Here is a 15,760-nt window from a genome sequence, read left to right on the forward strand (position 1 = left end):
AGAGTGGCCAGACTCAAGCCTCTCCTCAGTGGCTACTTTTACATGCACAACTTTTGTTTCAATCGGAGTGAATTCATTCCGTTTGATGAATCTGAACGTAGTGTTCACATGAACGCTAAACATGTGATCTAGTGGGCTCCATTTTCATATCGTCCTATCGTCAGCCTGTGAGATCGGCGATACAAGATACTATCGTGAGGGGGCGGGGCTTACTTATTTGATTATTAACTTGATTATTTACTCATTAATTTGCTTGTTTTATTACTTAATTTTATACGAGAATATTTTTCTATTTTGCTAGCAAAGGTGGAGTGTTTATTACTAGGCTAGATCAGGTTATTTCCCGGTACAGTGAGGTAAAAAAAGATCCTAATCATTTTTGTATCTGACTCGAGTATTTCAACATGTCAGCGGGAAATTTACGGACACACATGATCCTCTCATGCTGTTACAGATGCAGCATTTGGACTGTACTTCTGCTCGAGATAAAAACACGTTTTAATAATTTCTAAGGTCAAGAAAGAGTCAGAGTTTGCGATATATGTCCTCCCACCAGTGCTCTCTCTGTCTGGATGCACTTCACATATGCACACTTCAATAAGCTCAAAGAACGTGAGTTAATGCGTTTTAAATGCTGGGGAAATCAGAGTAAGGGGCAGAAATCTAGCTGAGTCGATCGGTTTATACTTAAACGTATGACTTGAATCCGATAAAGGAAAACAGGTTAATGCGTTTACATGACCACATGCATTGTCAGTTTATTCAGAATAATCGGGTTAGAACATGCATGTAAACGCACTCACGCGCTCTCTCAGAGACGGCGTTGGATATAACGGTATAGCGACTATCTTAATTTACTGGCTTAATATTTCTCTTGTGGACCTATATGATGACAGTGAAAAAATTTGAAGAATATTTCTTGTTAAACAAGTGTTTAAAGCTGCTTTTGATTTTCACAGATGGCAGAGTTGTGCTGTGTTCGTGAACTAAAGACTGGCCTATATAATTTTAGTGATATTATTATTATTATTATTATTATTATAAATATTTAATTGTATTGTTTTTAGTGTTATTGGTGTCATTAAACTTTTTGTTAATGTGCTATGGAAACAAAATACTGACGAACAACGATGCCGTTTTCATCTTGGATAAGATATGCGTGCGTCTGTTAAAACAAGCACTCTTGACAATTTGTGAATGGATCACCTTGCAATTCAATTTTGATGTGGGATGTGGGCCTAGTTTTTTATTCTGTTTTAAAAACATTTTCTTAGAGTCCTCATACGCGTGTTTCGGTGTTGTCGCAAGTGTTAGGCTATGTGGTGATGTCGTTATGAATTTAGGCAAGGCAAATTAATTGTAGTTCCTAATATTAATTTAATAACAATATTAGCTTTATAATGATAATAATACTAATAATAATTTAATACGTTCATGGTAAAACGAGCCAATTATCGTATTGATATCGTCAAAGGCATCTGCCATTGGCGAAATCTCAGACTATCGTCGATACACGATACTATCGTCTATCGGCACAACCCTAATGTGATCGGGTTAATGTGCGCGTTTATATGTCACAAGCTTCAAATCGGAATAGATTTTTTTGCATGCGCACACTGAATGAATATACAGAGTTTCCTGCTGCACATAATAACCACTCTCCTACATTGGTTCTTTATTTGCTTTAAACAGCAGACTTAATATTTATCCATTTCTGGTCATAATTTAGAGACAAACATATGAACCGTTGTGCCGTGCCGCTTATATTTATCATGCTGTAAAAATGCCCCTCCGCCGCCCAAAACCAGTCGTCTGTGGATGAGAATCCGAAACAAGGACTGGTGGGACATTGTCCTGCTCCACTTCATAGACGCAGAGTGAAAAGAGAGTTTTAGAATGACGGGACACTCATGTGACACTTTATTCAACAGGAAAAACAGCTCGTTCAGCGCATCATACGTCATTGCGCTATTTCAACGTCATTGCACATGCGCAGTCCTTTCAGTTTCGGTTTTCATTCCGATCAAGTGTTTACACGTTCTCTCGATTGGATTAGAAAAGGAATAAACTACCCTTTTCAATCTGATCGAAATTTCATTCGGATCGAGCTCAATCGGATCGATTAAGGTTAGGGTGACCACCCGTCCCGCTTTGTGTCCCGCACATCGCATATTGAGAAAATGTCCCGCGTTTTCATCAGTCTGTTGGTTATTAATTATCATATTAAAAAAAACGTGCATGAGTTCTTTTGCTTTTTAAGAAATCATTTTATTTATTATTTTTGTGGCATAGTATTTCACCTGTATTTAACAGCGCTTCGTCAGAAGTACAAATACAACAGTCGGTTTTTAAACCCTATCCAATGGCTGAAAAGAAAGGATTAAACACGGTCACTAGTAGGTTGTGACGGCTGTCAATCAAAATGTGGAGTGGTGATTCGTTCCATGTGTCCCCTGTCAGAAAACAAATGGATAATTCTGTGAATTTAAATTTTACAAGGCGGCATAATGACAACAAAAAAGAAAAAATGCTCTTTTAGTAAAGACTGGGCTAGGACATATACCTGGGTGAGGCCGAAAGAAGAGGATACAGAAAGAGTTTTTTGCAGTCTATGTAAAAGCAGCTTTTCTATTTCAGCCAAAGTGCTCTCTGGTGCTGGAGAACGGAATTTATCAACTTGTTGCCTGCTGTGGTTGTTTTAATTCATTGATTTAATTCATTAAATGTTTGGTTTGTTTGATGGTGGTCACCCTAATTAAGGTGTTTACAGGAAGGCTTTTCAGTCCGACATTTACTAACGGATTATTTGGTTGCATGTAAACGTAGCCAGTGAAGACGGATGGAAACCCACATGGAATCTTCAAAAAAAAAGGCACCTAAAGGCTCTCTCAGACTGTGCGAAACAATATTCTCTGTATATTCTCAGATGTACGAAACTTGTCACATCATACCCAAAAAAGACTTGAGGCTGTAGAGGGGCTTTAACTAACTACTGAGTTAAGGGTTTGAATACTTATGCAATGTACTTATTTCAGTTTTTCCTTTTTAATAAATTTGCATAGTTGTCTAAATCAGCCATTCCACTGTACGGAAAATAATTTATAAGTGGAAAACATTTAAAACAACTGCCAACATGCCCAAGTCAGGCCGTCCTAGCAAGTTCAGCCCAAGAGCAGACCGCAAGATGCTCAAAGAAGTCTCCAACAATCCTAAAATGTAATCTCGGGACCTACAGGCAACTCTTGCCATAGTTGATGTCAAAGTACATGCGTTTACCATAAGAAAGAAACTCCACAAGTTTGATTTGCATGTGAGGTGTGCAAGGAGGAAACCCTTGCTGTCGGAAAACGTCAGGGCAAGACATAAGTTTGCCGGAGAACCCCTAGACAAAGACCAGGACTTCTGGAACAATGTGCTATGTTCCAAAGTTGAATTGTTTGGGCCCAGTAGCAGAAGACATGTGTGCTTCAAAAATTGAAGCTGAAGCGAATGTGGACTATAAGAGTTCTGGAATGGCCAAGTGAAAGCCCGGATCTTAATCCTATCGAGATGCTGTGGGGTGATTTGAAACGGGCTGTGCATGCAAGAAACCCCTCAAACATAACACAGCTAAAAAGATTCTGAAAACTTTCTCCCAGTCGATGTCAGAAACTTGTAGACAGTTATAGTAAACGTCTTAATGAGGTTATTTCAGTCAAAGGGGGCAATACCAGCTATTAGGGCATAGGGTGTCCTAACTTTTTGCTCAGTAGGAATTGGCATCTTTGTAAAAATGTTTTTGTTGAATAAATGATATCATGGTTAAAATGTCATTGTTTTTGGTTCAATTACATCACCTTTATCTATAGATATTGTTTGAAAGAAGATCAAATATTGATATGTCCATATTTCTTACAAAAGAACAAAATATGGGGTGTCCTATCTTTTTCACATGACTATATATATATATATATATATATATATATATATATATATATATATATATATATACACATTTATTTATATATTTAAATGTATTTATATTTTTAAAACTTGACTGCCTTACAGTTGAATGCTGAACAGCATTTTATGAACGACCTTACCTTTAAATGATACAATATAATATATTATACTGTTTTTTTTTATCCGGGTCAACAATGCAATACATTTTTAAAGAATAGACTGTACTCTGAGGTTCAGTTATATTTCAGCATTGACAAAAATAAATAATTCATTTATAAAAGTCATTTTTTTCAAGATATGAAAACTTTGTTAAAAAAAAAGAAGAAGAAAGACTTGTTTAAAATACTTTTAGTGGTTATTTAAAAAAGAAGTGATGTGGAGAAAAGGAGAAGCTGAGTACTGAAAGAACGTACTGAAAGAGCTCTTTAAATGCTGTGGAACTAATATTCACATTGCTGTTTAACGTTACTCAATCTGTTTAGACATCTCTGAGGTGGCTGAAAGAATTGTTTCTGATGCTTGTGAAAACATTCATTGAATTTTAGTATTGAAGAAATGCTGTTTAGAGTTTCACAGGGAATTTAATTTCACGGGAGTTGTCATGGAAATAATGTTTCAATGCAAAATATCTTCATCATTCTGGAATAGGTTTTTATTTTCATTATGCATAATATCATTAATTTTTTCATTTCAATGTTAAATGGTAAATATAATGCTATTGTGGGTGTTTCTTGACACTTTTTTAAATTCTGAATTTAAGGCAACTCTTGACACTTGCATCAGTTTGAGTGCTTGTGGAGAAACTAATCTTCAGGTTCATTACAATCTTTTGTCAACATGTCTCCAATACTATACTTAATGTAGTATTATACAACAATGTAATACTTCTCTAGAAAGAACAAGATGGTGTAATATGTAATTGGTATATCTAGCAGCTAAAAAAAGAAAAGTATTTTTTTGCTAATTCATTTTCAGGGAAATCAACTAAAAACCAAAACATAGCTCACACTGTCAAAATGTGTACATTCACAGTTATCTTGTGCAGAATTTAGTTATGAAAGAAAATTACAGGCACTTTAAATCACCAAAGGGACTACCTGGAATTTACAGAAGTGAAAACCGAATTTCGAGAGTGAGTTAATTTGATATTTGCTAAATGAACAGAACTCAGTGGACATCTAGTCGTTTATCATGCATTGTCTTCATACATTTATACTGTGTTTATACACAACTATATATACCATGGCAGAAATGGAAATATTGGACGTCTGGTTATCTTATTATACAGACACACTATTGGATATACTTCTGTCTGCTGTAGCAAGTAAAGAACAATTTGAGAGCGACTTCTCTAACATAGTTACAAGGTAGTTAAGGTAGTTAGTTACAAAAGCTGATTGTGTAACCAATAAGATTTGAGGTTGACATATTGTTTATCAACTGGTAACTGTTAATATATTAAAATTAAAAATACTAAACCAAAGTACATTCTGAAAAGTATGCTGTTTGCTTATCAAGATGCTGATATACCCTATTTCTATCATGACAACTCTCTGAAGATTTCTAGCATGGTAATGGATATGAAAGTGTTAATGTATTTGGTCTTGGTGGAATAGATCTGCTACGCTGCTGCTGTATTGCTGCTTCTGTTGATTATTGCTTTTGTTGTAGATTAAAGCTGCTGCAGAGCAAGTACAGGAACTTGTTAATGCCAGTACATACACTGATAAGCATACTCTGCTATGAGCATGTAGGGCATACTGCTGCTGCATACATATAATTTATCAATAACCAATACAGGTGGAGCTGGGGAAGATGGAGGGTTTTAGATGAACTCTGAAAGCGCACTGCAAACTTCTTAAGTCAATGGTACTAACCAGCCATTTAAATGTTGAGTAGCAAGCCCTCTGCTGGCCACTTTCATTTTGACAGGCTTGATTTTCACCAGTATTCTGCAGTAAAGCAAACCAGTTTTTCCATTTTAACTCCTTTATGCAAGCTTACACACACACACACACACACACACACACACACACACACACACACACACACACACACACACACACACACACACACACACACACACACACACACACACACACACACACACACACAAAATCATTATGAAAATATATTTGAATGGTATTTCATACATGTCTTTGCAAACTATTAATCAGATTATTCAGAATTTATTCAGAAACATAGGACTACACACACATTCTGTTGTAGATACAGAGATCTGAAATATGTCTCATTCAGGATTCACATTTGTCAATGTGACAGAATTGTCAATAGTCCAGAGAATTGTACTGCACTGGTTTTGAACATTATGATATGAACATTACATGATAGTAAATGGAAAACACCATTTACAGCACCTATGGTCCGATCTCCATGAAACTTTGCATGCTTCTTCACCATGTTCTGACACATATGCTCATAAATTTTTGTGAAGTTTTTATTCATGATTTATAGGCTTTTGAGTTTATTTTGCCACGCCCCTTTTTCTAAATGACCCTGTTACAGCCACCCAATTGCAAAATTTAAACTTTTTTTCTGATAATTATTGATCTAGAGAGTCCAGAGAATAGGCCTAGACTGGTTTGGTTCCGATCGGGCGAAAAAACCAGGGACTAGTTCGCAAAAGTAGGTCGAAAATCGAAAATCAAAATCAGAGATATACATATTGTCCGTCTTGAGCCAAGGGTTACAGTGGTGTAAAATAGCTTGGGGCTAGGACCAACGGTCTATGAGTTATGGACAATTTAGTACTTTTGGTTGCTGTAGCGCCACCTATGGGCCAATCGGGGTCATACTCTGATAGGTTCTCCCCAAAAGTGTGGCCTACCATCTGGCCGAGTTTCAAGTCTGTAGGCCTTACGGGTTGGGCTGCATGATGCGTTTTAGGGGAATTGTTTTTTTTCAAATAGCAATTACAATAGGTTTTCAGCACTTTGTGCTTGAACACCTCATTAAAATGTTTATTGCATCGAATTGGCCCTTCGTGTTGATTCTTGTTAACAAAGATGACATATGGCCATGTTTCAATTTTCTCTGAAGAATAAAACTTTATAAAGAATCTTTTTTTGAAAAGTTCTCAGTTTTCAAAAAAAAAAAAAAAAGACTGGATGGGACGGGAATGAGATATAGATAGTGGTTATACATGTATAGAGACCTTTCTTGCAAGATTAATTTGGCTTGTTGCTTCACTTGAATGTAAACATCAAGACCTTGAGTATTTTCGATGTTTCTCCTAAAAGGTTGTATTGTATAATTTATGAATCATTGCAAACATTTTCCCAAGTCAAAACAGTAACGCACTTTTGGAAAAGTAGAATTGATTATTTTTGACGGCTCTCCAAAAAAGCAATACATCATCTGAATCTTTTTCAGAACGGTTTCATCACAGCAGAAGCACTGATCCTTAGAAAAATAGTATTGTAGTATCACGGATAGATCTAATGGTTATTTTGCTTGCTTTAAAGGGACATTGTGTAGGAATTTCTCCCATCTACCGGCGAAATTGTATTTTGCATTCAAACTAATTGTGCTCTCCAGTGCCTTCCTTTTTCAAATGCATGTTGCATCTACGGTAGCTGTTATGTACCAAAAAGCTATGACAGGATGTCTTCTAATAGCACTTCGTCGAGTTTTCCTTCGGGTGAACAGGTTTGTTATTTCAAACAAACTGCAACTTGACACAACGAAAAAACGAATGTTACAGTATGAATTACTGATTGACTTCGCGGGGCAGTGACAAGCGGCTTTCACTGCTCTGCTCTGCTCCTCCGTTTCTGCTGCTTTCAGTTATGCTACGCTGGCTCTGAACGAAAATGCATTGTAGAAACGCTTTGGCCTAGTACTTTTTGACCCTCTCTGCTATTATAGTTTTTCAAGATGGCGGAACTACATGGAAGCCTCCGTGGACCTACCCGTCACATGTATATAAAGATAATAAATTCTCCGTTTACGAGGATAAGTCAGATAATTGGCAGAGGTATTTGTACACCATCAGGACATATTTATGAATTAAAAATATTGATTTTAGACAATATAATACCTAAAAAACTACACATTGTCCCTTTAAAGTAAGAAATAATTTTTTGTTAGAACGGTGTCATGTTAGCGGCCCCTAAGTTAATAACTAATGATCCCTGGGACGGAAGTGAATCAAACAAAACTAACTTAAGCTGGACAATAACTTAATTGTAGAGCTGCTGTAAAGCCAAAACAATCTCTGTTACTTTAATTTCCTGTCATCACTGTAAAGCTGCTTTGAAACAGTCTATATTGTTAAAAGCACTATATAAATGAAGGTGACTTGACTTGTCTTTTAAAGGCCTACTGAAGTGCCTTGGAACGCGTGGCTTTGTATGATGCGTTGACGAAATTTCCACTGAAACGGGAAGCTAAGGCGGGACATATTGAATGGCTCCTCCCCCTTTTCCAATAGCCAATATTGCTATACAATGCTAAGATATATGTACAATTTGTAAAAAATAAATAAAAATAACGCTGAAGAGTCAACAGAACAACGCAGAGAGTCTGCTGGCAAAAAGAAAACACGACAGAGCTTGTGATACACGAAATCTGTGACGTTGACGAACACAAGCGAAATGCCAGCACCCACCATTTTTAAAAAGGCTGTGTAAACACGCAGATTATAGCCTATATATTTACTCCAGAAACTAACTCTAGGAACATGGAAAACAATGATCGATGGGCCTCTTAAACTTTACGCTGAGGAGAAAATCTTTTGAAGGGACCAAGCCTAACAAGATTATGTATTTCTGCTCCGCTAGCAACACTGGACATCAACCACACTGCATACGCTAATAACTTTTCATTAGTGTCTTCTTTCTATGTATAACAGTTTAGGTTTGTATAACTATATTGGGGTGGAACCAGGTACAGACCAGGCCCCACGGTTCGGCACGCATGTGATTCGTGGATTAACTGCTAATATTTAACCATCATAGATTGAAAGTTTATAATTTCGACATGTTATGTCTTGCCAATTTATACATTCAAACAATTTTAAACGTAGAAGAAGCTACGAAAATCGGGACTCGCACGTTATCTGTGCGCACAGCCGCACGCACCCGAAGCACGCACAGAGAGAGAGAGAGATCAGATAGCGCTCGAACGCGACTCCTCTTTCGTGTTTCCTTGCCCTTGAATGGACACATACACTCAAAATGATGTCTAAATGCCCGTCTCAGCAAGTATTCTCTCGGTTATGTCATAAGTGAACAGTTGAGAAAGAAACTGATGTTTGTCAGTTTTTTCGGTTCGTGCAGTCGGTCTGAAGTGACAGCACACACCTAGTATTCCTACTGTTGTATCTGTCATTAATATTAATAAAACAACAAAATACAGCTTTAACAAAGATTAAACTATATTTAATTTCTAGGGCTGGGGTAAACGATTATTAATAAAACGATTAGTCGGGCGATTATTTTATTGATTAGTCGACTTATCTAATGACTAATTGGACGATTAATATAACGATTATCTTTTGTAACATGGAAATTGCAGGGGTGCTCATTCAATGCACAACAATTTTGATCTGGTTCTTACAGAGTACTATATCTACACTGTAAAATGTTTGGTACTCAAATGAGCCCTATCACACTTGTATGTGGTGCTCATTTTAATGTTTTCAGTGCTCATAAAAAACATCAGGATTGATTTTTGTTTTTCGGTTTTGTTGACGGGGGGCATGTCCTTTCTTGCGCTTCATGAGGCACACACGCACATTTGCACACACACGCAAGGTCTCTCGCTCTCTGTCTCTCTGCCGTGCGTGCGCTACACGGTTTGGAGCTGGCGAGCTCTAGATTCCGGGAGATTTGAACTAATTTGCGGGCATCAGGGAGCCGCTATCAATATGCGGGGGAGACTCCCGGAACTTCCCAGACTTGGGATGTATGTGCTGGTGTGGTAGGCCGACTCCATTTGGCAAAGAGCGTAAATAACGACACCTTTACATTTGGGACAAAATTTGAAGTATTCCCATACCTTCGATGATTTAGTGCGAGCTGTTTTTTTAGGACTTTTTCTTTTGTTGGGGCTTTTTGCATGGCTTTGTTGGGAATTCTGTGAAGAGGTTGCTGTTTCGTCCTCCATTCTGCAATGTCTCTCACGTGTGTGTGGCGAGCTGTAACGTCGGGAACGGTGAAAAAATAAAAAAAATAAAGTGTCGAGGCAAAAATATGACGTTGACTTAATTTTGACGTTGAAGTGTCGACATCATTGACGCGCCGCTACAGGCCTATTCATTTCTACAGTGAACAAATAGTGTTATTTTAAATTTAGGCTTAATTATTAAAGGCAGGGTAGGTAGGGCTGTGAATCTTTGGGTAGGCAGCGAATCGATTCGATTCACGATTCATAGGTTTTCGATTCAAGAACGATTTTTGCAAATTCAGAAAGATTCGATTCAATGCGATTCACATTAAAATTCGATGCGATTTGAATAATTCGATTCTTATTTTTTTATATGCATTCATAGGATTATTTAAATGCTTCCCCCAATGGGTCTTAGTCAGGGTGCGAATTATACAGCTGCCTTCGGGGGTCAGAGTGGGAACAAAAAAAAAAGAATTAACGACATTTTGTCTATTGTTAACGTTAGTTCATGTTATTTTTTAATGAATCTATTATTATAAAAAATATTTCCAAAGCCTATAAATTAGCATTTGTAAAAATGTAAACCAAGATTTAAAAAGGCTTTAAAAGTATAGTTAGTTCATCATGCTAACTATTTTGTAGGAACACAACCTTAAAGTGTTCCTGGTACATTAAACATCCTTCCATTGTGGGACTAAAAATACCATGAACTTTCCCAACTAAACCTTAACTAACGTTTCCTCATGGAATAGCTAGCCTACTCTTTGTTCTCTTTATCCGACTGAACATTTTCCTTGTGGTTCTGAAAGAAAACGCGCCGGCTGTCTACTTGTGCTATAGTAACGATTATGAATGCAACTTTAATGCGCATCTGATTGATGGATAAACCACGCGCTCTTATTTCAGTGTAATTAATGTTGTAGTTATTTCATCAGTTCAGTTTAACGACATTAAGTTACATTTCATTCATCATTCATGATTAATCGGAAATGTGTGCATTTTAGACACCTATTATACGTTTTCTCTTTCCATGTAATAAATGCGCACCCTTGAATAAGTGGGGTTTTACTTTAACTGCTCAGGACGGGTATGACCCATTTCCGTAAAACTTCAGTATCTTATCTTAAAGAAAATAACGGATGACGTTTCCACGCAACGAGCACTCTCCCTCGCTGCTATGGCTACCAGCCCTGCTGCAACAGAAGCTGCCCACATGAGCGGTTGACTCGCTTATTTCGGAAGAGGAGAGAGTTTTTGCCTTGTTTGCCTGCGTTCACTGTAGATGCAGGTACAGGCGGTACTTTGAATTTTGACTGCTCTTTCTCTGCCATAATTGTGAGACTTTGTGGTTTGCGATCGGTATGCGCCTCTCCTCTTCCGAAATGAGCGAGTCAACCGAGTGCGCGCATGTGGGCAGCTCCTGTTGCAGCAGGGCTGGTAGCCATAGCAGCGAGGGGGAGTGACAGTCGCCCAGTCAATCATTGCACTCGGTCCGAATGGAATGAGCTGTGTTTATTGCAGCCCTGAGAGGACTACAGACACTCTATTTTTATGAACTCCTTTTCAGAGTACTTACATTTTAGATATATATTGGTATATAAAGACCAAATTACCTACCCTGCCTTTAATTTCTGTACCTGAATACTGTAGACTTTGTAACTTTGTTATTTAGTATTTATCTCTGCTTGCAATTTGTATATTTGTATATTTCATTTTAATAACAAAGATAAAATAATGAAATAAAAGAAAGTGAAATAAGATTTTGGTCGTATCCCCCACCCCTACTTTTACCTAAATGGTCTGTCAGTCTTTTGAAAAAGAATTGATACAGTAAGATAATGGATCGTGATCCTGCCTGAAAAAAAATTGATTTTTTTGCCATATCGTCAATTTAAAACACAATTTTATTTTTCCTAGGGTGTGTCCCCACATCTTTTCAACTTGTCTCAGAGTAACCTTGTCAACCAATGCCATACTCTAGATTTCATTACCACTGAAGACCCCTGTGTCTCATCTACTATGGAGCCTGACCAGGAGATTACTGTGTGGCTGACCAGTCTGCACCTGCCCCAATATGCCTCCAGCTTTGCCCAAGCTGGCTACCGTTGCCTTAAGGACCTCATGAGCCTAACTGAGGTGAAGCTTCTAGAGGTGGACCATATTCCCACAGGACACCGACGGAGGATTTTAAGCAGCCTGGAGACCCTGATGGTGGAAGCAGACGGAAATAATAGTTATGCAAAAGTACCAGTGAGGAGAAAGCCGATCCCAAGGCCTAGACAAGTGTTTCCCAAGGATAGGCAGAGAGGAACATCTTGTCAGCAATCCCAGGGCAGTAACATTCAAATGACTAGCCAAACTGTTCCTGCAAGGACTATTGCTGACTCAGAGCGAATGGCCATTGGTTTTCAAACACTTCCTAGTGTAACATGTCATGTTGTTTCCTCCAGCTCCAGCTCAGCTTCTGAGCATGGCAGCAGTGAATCACTGGAGAACTTTTCAGAAGACCCTATTCCAGATGAGAATGATGACTTTCCTTCAGAAGGAGCTTCTGTATGGTTTCAGGGAGAAATGGTTGAAAATGAAATATATGAGGAGTGCCCCTTCATTGAGGAACCCTCTGAGCTGAGGTCCACTCGCTCCTTTAAGCTGCGACACAGGCCTGTACCAGAGATCCCTGAACATCCCTTCAAACCTCCTTATGACTGGTGAGTAAATATTCAAATTAATATGAATTATATAATATATGTTTTTGATGTTTTTATCTTTATTTAGATAGTATAGATGGAGAGCGGACAGGAAACAAAGTGGGAAAGAACGAGGTTGGGGTCATCAAAGAACCATGAGCAGAGACTCGAATTTGAAATAATTTTTACCAAACTTTTTACCAAAGGTTTTCGATTAGCTGAACCACCAAAACCGAAATTAACATTTCTGTTATTACATCTGGAAAATTGGTTTTGGAAAATAGACAATTACACAGGCAAAACATGGCGTCAGAAAAGCGCAAGTTAAACATGCCTGCTTTAGTCAATGATTTCGGCCCTCTAAAACTATTCTGACAAAAAATCAATCAATTTTGCTGTCTCGGTTGCTGCAGAACCTACACTTGTTTGGCAAAATTAGTGGTACTCTGTGAAACACCGACTTTGTGAATGCCAGCATATGTTATTTAGGAGCTTACTTACAATGAAACTGAATGTCTTACACATTTTGGGGTGGGGAACTTCTATATAATACTGTTGGTACACAATCAATCAAGAAATTATGTTTATACACATTTTTTTTTTAAACTTGTGTTTTGGGTAAATAAGATAAGAAAATAGCAAACCAACAGTTGGACATTTCATTCCAAAAATGTAAAAAAACAAAAGATAATTTACATCATCAGCATTTTTACCCATGCTATTGGTTCATGATTTCCAGAAATAACTAACAGAAATGACAGAACTCATTTATCACAGGTATATAAACTGCTGCACATTGCTGGTAGACAAATTAAAGTGTTTTGAGTTTACAAGACCAAAAGCACCCATAGTTGAAGAAACACTTTACTACTACTCCCTAAGGATCCGTATCCGCATGGGAATACGGTGGTGTCCTCATGGGTGTCACAGAATGGGACAGTAAAATTTTTTTTTTTTTTCATCCATTCAGTCATATATTCAAAAAACATTCACATGTTTATCCTCACAAATGTTTGTGCAGGAATGAGGCAGCACACAACAACACTGACCATCTCACAAGGACTGAGGGACCCATCTGCCCAACAAGCAGTCAAGAAGGTACACCATGCTTCACTTTATTCCATTTTTAGTGGTTTATATCTTTTGTTCTGATTCATGATTGAGTCATTGAGCCATTTTTTTACCCTATTAAAATAAATGGGATTCCAAATAAGCACTGGGAAAGAGACAAAAGCCAGTACTGCAGTCTCAATGGAATTTGCTCTTATCTCCGTATTCATGTATATGGAGTAGCCTAGTTTGCCAAACCTACAGAAACTTGCTTTTGTGTGTGCCTATGAAACCACTTTTGGCTTTGAAATGTTCCATTGGGTCCTCATTCTGAACATGTCACAGTGTTTGTAATTGCAGCAGGAAATGTACTTTTAGTGTCCTAAAGGAATAGTTTGGAAATTTTTTGCAGGAGACTGTGTATTTGTGTAGTCAAGAATTGGAAGTTACACTGAAGTCAGAAACCAGACTTGGGTGTAAAAGTAGTATAATAATGCCTGCATATCTAAAACATCTACAACTTAATTCTGTTCTTACTCTCTGGAGACTAAAATGTAATGGAAAGGTAGGTGAAGTTTTAGAGGAAAAGTTTAAAGTACTCAAACTAAAAAGTGTAGACTGTGAACAAGGGAATTAGTTTGCAGCAGAGAAGAACTAGAAACCAAGGTTTAATCAATGGTTTTAGAATATTTTGGCACCTTCAAATTAAGGATAACAGCATAGGAGGGGGCAAAAAAGGACTGTGCTATCCCACGTTCATTTACAAAATGTTCTGTGGGCAATTTACACAATTTTCCTGAAACAGGTTCTTGTAGAAGACCGATAAAACAGGGCAGAGAGGGAGGAAAAGAGAGCGAGCATATCATCTGTAGTTAGAAGGTCAACCCTTGATAATGATAAACGATGACACTGATCTGAAATGACACCTCAGCTACTGGGTTAAGATGTGATACAATACAGTACAGTTCTATCATAGATAGCCTAGCGGCGTCTAGATCAAACACCCAACAGTAGGGTCTTATCTTGCTGGGGCCGCTGTCTATTAGCTATATATCTATGTGTGTGTCCGTCCGGTGGGAACAGTCTGGAATTCATGCTGCCCCTTACTGTCTCCGCAGAGATATGGTGGTCATTTGTCACCTTGACAACCAGTCACCCAAGCTGCTCCCTCTTTGGTACATTTTCTAAGCTGGCTGCACTAAAGGACAATGTGTGGGATCTCATTTTATGCTTGTCCTTTCTTTCTCATGCCTCGTTCTTGTTTTTTTTTTTGTCTCACTCTTTCTCTTTTGCTCTCCTCACAGACTCATACCACCAAAACCACAAACTGTTTTGTCATAATGACTTTTTCCTGTTGTGTTAATTACAGTTGTTCAAAGGACATTGTCTCCCATTGCCCCATATGGAGAGCTTTTTCTGTACAATTCAGCAGAAAATGAACTGGTAAGTGAATACAAAAAATACCTGTCCTGGATTTTTTTTGTGATAAAATGAATGACATATCAGTGGTAAAATCTCATGATCTAGTGAGCTCACATGTAGAGCATATTACTATTCTTAACACATCTTCCTTATCAGTTACAGTTTCAGTATGGCTATTTTCAAACCTGGCTATTTTCGAGAATTTATTTTCAAAACCTGACTTGTTTTTTTTTTACCCTAGTTGTTTGTTTAGGCATATTTGATTTATGGCAGTCACTCTCGGATTCACACCAAAATAATCAGTCTGATGTCGACTGAACGGTGTGGTCTCGGCCTGATTGAAAACAAACTCTTGATTGGTTTGGTTGTGATGATAAAGGAATCCGACCTAAAGGACCAAGCAACCAAACTGTATCATTCATAATGGGAAATGTTTGGTTAAAAGTAGCATTGTCTAATTTTATTTGAGAGCACATTACTTATTGCAGATGAAAACCAAAAAGCACCTCTTCATCTTAAAATGTCAC

The 15,760-nt window shown here is 37.7% G+C and overlaps 1 protein-coding gene across 2 annotated transcripts in view; it reads left to right on the forward strand.

Annotated features, from left to right (window-relative positions):
* arap2 (ArfGAP with RhoGAP domain, ankyrin repeat and PH domain 2) overlaps nucleotides 1–15,760 on the forward strand; it is a 126,551-nt gene that overhangs the window by 23,161 nt on the left and 87,630 nt on the right. For both annotated transcript variants that reach the window (XM_077229517.1, XM_077229518.1), the window contains 3 exons: nucleotides 11,992–12,782; nucleotides 13,783–13,859; nucleotides 15,181–15,254. In XM_077229517.1, the coding sequence (XP_077085632.1) occupies nucleotides 12,094–12,782; nucleotides 13,783–13,859; nucleotides 15,181–15,254 (840 nt within the window). In that variant the 5' untranslated portion in view covers nucleotides 11,992–12,093. The remainder of the gene's footprint in view (nucleotides 1–11,991; nucleotides 12,783–13,782; nucleotides 13,860–15,180; nucleotides 15,255–15,760) is intronic.

This window comes from Siphateles boraxobius, unplaced genomic scaffold, assembly GCF_051911475.1.
Source record: "Siphateles boraxobius isolate OS27281-9 unplaced genomic scaffold, OSU_SipBor_1 130, whole genome shotgun sequence".
Taxonomy (NCBI): domain Eukaryota; kingdom Metazoa; phylum Chordata; class Actinopteri; order Cypriniformes; family Leuciscidae; genus Siphateles; species Siphateles boraxobius.